This window comes from Pteropus alecto, unplaced genomic scaffold, assembly GCF_000325575.1.
Source record: "Pteropus alecto unplaced genomic scaffold, ASM32557v1 scaffold67, whole genome shotgun sequence".
In the NCBI taxonomy this organism is placed as follows: Eukaryota; Metazoa; Chordata; class Mammalia; order Chiroptera; family Pteropodidae; genus Pteropus; species Pteropus alecto.
In genome coordinates this window covers 1,577,261-1,582,556 of record NW_006441061.1, presented here as the reverse complement: position 1 = coordinate 1,582,556, position 5,296 = coordinate 1,577,261, and the positions used below count along the sequence as shown (strand labels likewise).

General features: G+C 52.9%; 1 protein-coding gene across 2 annotated transcripts in view; it reads left to right on the top strand.

Moving 5' to 3' along the window:
• Positions 1-4,582: 4,582 nt before the first annotated feature.
• Positions 4,583-5,296, top strand: part of NR6A1 (nuclear receptor subfamily 6 group A member 1) — a 184,082-nt gene continuing 183,368 nt past the window's right edge. For both annotated transcript variants that reach the window (XM_025051099.1, XM_025051098.1), the window contains exon 1: positions 4,583-5,032. In XM_025051099.1, coding sequence (XP_024906867.1) covers positions 4,933-5,032 — 100 coding nt within the window. In that variant the 5' untranslated portion in view covers positions 4,583-4,932. The remainder of the gene's footprint in view (positions 5,033-5,296) is intronic.

The window sequence follows — 5,296 nt, the reverse complement described above, 5'->3', positions numbered from 1 at the left end:
CTCCCCGCCCCATGCCCCCTCCCGCGCCTCTGGGGGGGCGGAGCTAGGGTGGAAGGGGGCACCCCGCCCCGCCTGGCCCGCTCGCTGTGGGGCCTCTTTGCCACTGGGCTGCTATCCAAAGGGCATCCTTGCAAGGACACAAAAAAGGGTCTTATTCGGAGCCCGCAGGAGCAGCGGGGGCAGTAAGAGCCGCGCGGATTCCCCGCACTTCTGAGATGCGGGACCTTGGGCGTGTCTCTTCACCTCTTTGAGCCTCAGTTTCCAGCCTATAAAATGGGGAAAATAATGCTTTCCTTTTGGAGTGATGTAAAGTCAGACACGTGAAGTTTCCAGGGCAAGCGAGCATCTGAGCGCTCCAAACACCCCGACACCACCAGCTTTAACTTTCTCACGGCTCAGGCCGCTCTCTCCTTCATGTTCCATTTCTTCCTCCCTCCAAGATCCCTCCCGTCAACCACCAACTGAACTCCGGTAACTCCTACCCTTTAAACACCCTTCCGCTTCCTCATCCTCTGAGACGGAGCGCCTCATCTCTAATTCCTAGGCAGCAAAGCTTTCCCAAGGAGCAGTCTGTAGTCGCCACTGCTCGGGGTCCCTGCCCATCTCCTCGCTCCAGGGGTCTTCGGGCTCACCGTGGAAATGCCTTGTTGGGGTCCCCGGGACCTCCTGTAACCGAACCCTGCGCGGTATCTCCCTATCCTCCCAGGATCCACAGCTCTTGATCACGCCTCCTTCTCGAACCCTCTGTAGGTGATCCTCCCTAGCCCAACATAGGGTATCCACTTGTGTCTATTTACCTGACCTTGTAAACTTCGAGTGCTCAAAAAGTAACATTTATTTGTGCCTCGAATGTTGCTACCTCCAGTTCTACCCTTCTTCTCTCAAGCACTTCTCCCTCACACACACTCCTCCCTCTTCATTTCCTTCATAGAACTTATCACTCTGTGAAACTATCTTTCTACTTGGTGTTTCTTTGCTTCTTTGGTGTCTTCTCTTGTGGGAGAGAAAGAAAGCCACCAAGTGCACATCCTTTGTCTGTGAGCAGCTAGCTCAGTGGCCTCAGAGTGTGGTCGTGGGAACAGCAGCCTGAGCATCACCTGGGAACTTGTTAGAAATGCAAATTCTCAGACCTCACCCCAGACCTAATGATGGGGAAACTCTAGGGGTGAGGCCCTGCAATCTGTATTTTAACAAGTCCCTCAGGGGTTTTAAGGTTTTCCAACCACTGGCCTAGCACAAGGTCTGATGCTCTATAACTCAGCTGAATTAAAGAATCATGTGCAGTAGGTGTTCAGTACAAATTAGCTTCTTTCATTAACTAGAGGTCCCCTGGGGAGATGTCAAAACCAAGGCTAGATTAGTGTGAAAAATATATATGGTGTGTTTTTATGTGCACAGACTATCTGAGAATGGATGCAATAAATCGATATGGAAGTTATCGCTAAGAAGGGGAACCAGCTTTTGAGAATCAGAGTAAGGAGAAAGGCTTCCTTTCAATGAACATTTTTTTTTTCATCCTAGGGATTTTGTAATGTGAGTCATATCTATTCAGATAATAGACACGATGTACTTAAAATAAATAACCTGGCAGGGGTTTCCCTTTCCCAGCCCTTTCTCCCCAAGCTGCCTGGTTCTGACTCTGGCTAGGAGGTCCTGGAAGAACAAGGCTGCTGTCACCAGAGAACTCTGCCCTCTGCTGGCTGTTTCCCCATATGACTCCATGGTCTCATGGTTTCCTCCTTTCTACCCTTCTCTCCTGCCCCTCTCTCTCAGTGGGCTCGTCACAATGGATTTTCTCAGTTCCAACTCAGCCTTAGGACCTGTTTACATGCTGTTCTTTCCAGCCAAAACTCTCTCTCTCTGCCCAGTCTGACTCAGTCCTACTCATCTTTCCTATCTTATTTCAATGCTCCTTAACCCCAAAAGCCTCCCCTGATGAGCCCTGGACCCAAATGAGCCCTGTGAAACACTCCCATAGCACCAGGAACTTCTAAGGGGGTTCTGTTGTAGCACTTATGTGCAGTTGTGAGTTTGTGTGATTATTTGAGTCTGTCTCCCCCACCACAGGGCAAGGCCCCCACGGTGGGGCTCAAACCTGTCCTGCTCTTAGCCGTATCCTTGTTTCATCTTGTTTGTCTGTCTGCCGCTGGCCACAGGACCACTCCCCACAGGTCCCTCCTTATTCTTATTTTCCTTTCTAGCTCTTCCGTCATGAATCTTGCTGTAGTTGGGAGTCTTTTTCATCTGTCTGTTTTGTCTGTTTCCTCATTTGTAAATTTGGGGGAAAGTATTGACTTTTCAGGATTGCTGGGGGACGCTGGTGGGAAAAAGCTCTCTGTAGTAGGTGCTGGACACACAGTAGGTGCGTCCCTCACAGGATCTATACACTTAGGAAAGTGGCTGGGGGCTCAGTTCACCATCATTTCCCTCACCTTTCTTAATTTTATGATAGTTGATTCTTCCCAAGAAGTATTTTCAGAAGAGCAGTATCTGGGGATTAGGACCACTCTTTATGTTGGTTACATTAGTAACAGGTCCCATTTACTAGGCCCCTTAATTGCTTTGCATGTATCATTTTATTTAATTCTTGTAAAAATCCTCTAAGGCAGCTAGTATTATAATCTCTCACCTCTTAGAACCAGGACTTTGAAGCTCAGGGGTATTGGGGTTCTAATGATGAGAAGAAAGGGGTTTGACTAGTCAGGGAGATCCAGGAAGGCTTTTCGGAGGAAGAGACGACAGAGCTGGTCTGAAGGAGGAAGAGTTGTTTCCAAGGGCTGAACCAGAGTGTCTGGCTGAACTCTTTTGCCCACCTTTGAGAGCCAGTTTAGAATCTTTGTGCACCAATGAAACCCCAGGACTGCAAGAAGTTTCTGCAGTGACATTTAGCCCCTAAGTGGAACTCCAAGGAAGGGGCACTCACTATCTACAGAAGCCTATGATAGAAAGGGAAGTTCTGGCCCTGGAAGGCTACATGGTCCTAACACATTTTAGAACCCAGAGTAGAGGGTATGGCTCAGAGGGCCCATCTCCTCTGTTCCCTGTCCCCATCCAACACACGCACTATGGGCTCTCCTCCCCCTCTGGGGCTGGGGAATGGTAGTGGGGAAGCAATCAGAGAGATCATTTCTCACAGTCCACAGTGAGCTCAACAGAGCTACAGAGACAGAGCCATAAGGGAATACAGAAGGGATCTAGATATCCCCTGGTGCCTGAGGAGATATTTCGACAGGACTTTGAAAAATGAATAAAGGTTTGGGAGTGGGGTGAAGCAAGCAGCATTTCAGCTCCAAGGAACTAAGGAGTTACGTTCTGGTGTCTGACCCACTGGGTTTGGAATCCCCATCTCTGCTGGGTGACTTCCTCAGTGTATGTATGATAGGGACAATATTGGAGCTACCTCAGAGTGGGTGTGAGGTTTAGACAACATAGCGTTAATGTAAATCTCTCAGAACAGCGGCCAGCACAGACTAAGGAAGCAATACAGGTTAACTAATGTTGGTAAGAAACCGGCAAGTGCGGAAAAGTGTTGCAAAACATCCTGCGTAGCAGGTGACAGAAGGGGTGTGATGAGAAATGTGGGCAGGGGTCAGACTAGACAGGGATGCAAATGCCAGAGGAAGACTATTAAAAAATTAAGGAATGACAGTCGAGCCAACGGCTTGGTGGGGCAGGGTGGGGAGAGAGCGGGAAATGGGCAGCCAGTAAGAAAGCCACGGCATAACCCGGCAGAGCACAGGCGTGCAGCGCATCAGTGTTCTTTGTCTTCAAGCTGGCCAGGTAGGACTTAGACCTTGGGCGACAGCCGCAATGAGTCCTTCCGTGAGAGTGTGGCCGAAGGCGGATGCCGGGGCAGGCCCAGAGGCTGGTAGCCGCGCGCCACCTCGCGGCCGCAGGAGGTGGACTCAATCGAGAGCCACAGAGACTGCAAAATCCAGGAAACTGAGGCGGGAGCGGGGGAAGAGGCTTGAGGATCTTCCAATTGGACCCCATCTCTATTCCAACCCCTTTTACAGATAGGGAAAGTGAGAAATTAAGGAGAAGAAGGATGGGTGAGGAGCCTCTCAAACCGAGAACTTCAAGAAACCAGGAGTTAAAGACTCTTGAGAGTTTCTTTAATGGCATCAATGGCCTCGAGCTCAGTTTGCCATTCTATTCTACCCGCAGGCGGAAAAATGAAAGAGGAGGAAACTTTAGTCTTTCCCGCCCACCCGGAGGAAAAGGCTTTAAAGAATAACCCGGAAAGCAGAGTTTTATAGATTCTATTTGCATACGAACGCAGTCACCTCGAGTTAAACTCCGGTCCTTTAATCTCGGGTCCAATTTGTCCCGAAGCCGCGGAGGAAGGCCCCGGTGAATATTCCCAAACTCCGCCCCACCCTAGCCCCGCCCACTAGGCTGGGCTTCGTTGCACGTGCTCACCCGCCTCCTTCGCGACCCGCCTCCTAGGAAAGACTCATTGTTAAGGAGGGGGGATAGGAGGAGTCGTAGGAAAGGTTGACCACGGATAACCACAATAAAGAGAAGCTCTAAAGTAACCTTTATTATATTTTTCCCAGGAGTTTTTATCAGGGTTCATGATCTTGAGGGGCCTTGGATTTCCTTTCTTCAGGGTCGCTTATCCTTCTTCGCATCCCTTCAGTTGGTGGAGTCCCGCGTGGACGGCCTCGCGGGGCGGACTCCAATACCCAGCGTTCCCCGCGGGGCCGTGCGTGGCAGCGGCGCGTGACGTCGGGGGAGGGAGCTGGCCAGTGCTGAGGGGGCGCGGCGCGCAGGGGCAAGGAGCCGGGTGGCTCGGGGCCCAGAGAGCGCGGCGGCCCGGAGCCCGCCAGCCCCTGACAGCCCCCTCCCCCTGGCGGACGACGACGACAACGGCGACGGCGCGGGTCATGGCGGAGCAGCGAACCGAGCGCGGGCCCTGAGCACCACCGCATGGAGCGGGACGAACGGCCGCCTAGCGGAGGGGGAGGTGGCGGGGGCTCCCCGGGGTTCCTGGAGCCGCCCGCCGCGCTCCCTCCGCCGCCGCGCAACGGTGGGTGAGGGGCGTGCAGAACCCGGGCCCAGCTAGAACCGGTCCCCTGTCTCCTACCCCAGGGATCTCCTCTCAGCCTGCTCTTTCTCCGGGAAGCCGCAGCGGCCCCGGGTCCCCTCGGCGTGGACCTTCACCTCGGCGCCCCTCGAGCGCGGACCTCCCTTTCCTCCTCCGTCCTACAGCGCGGACCTTCCCCTCCCTCCCTGTTCCCTTCAGCGCGGATCCTCCCCCTGCCCAGTTCCCTCTACCCCGACCTTCATTTCC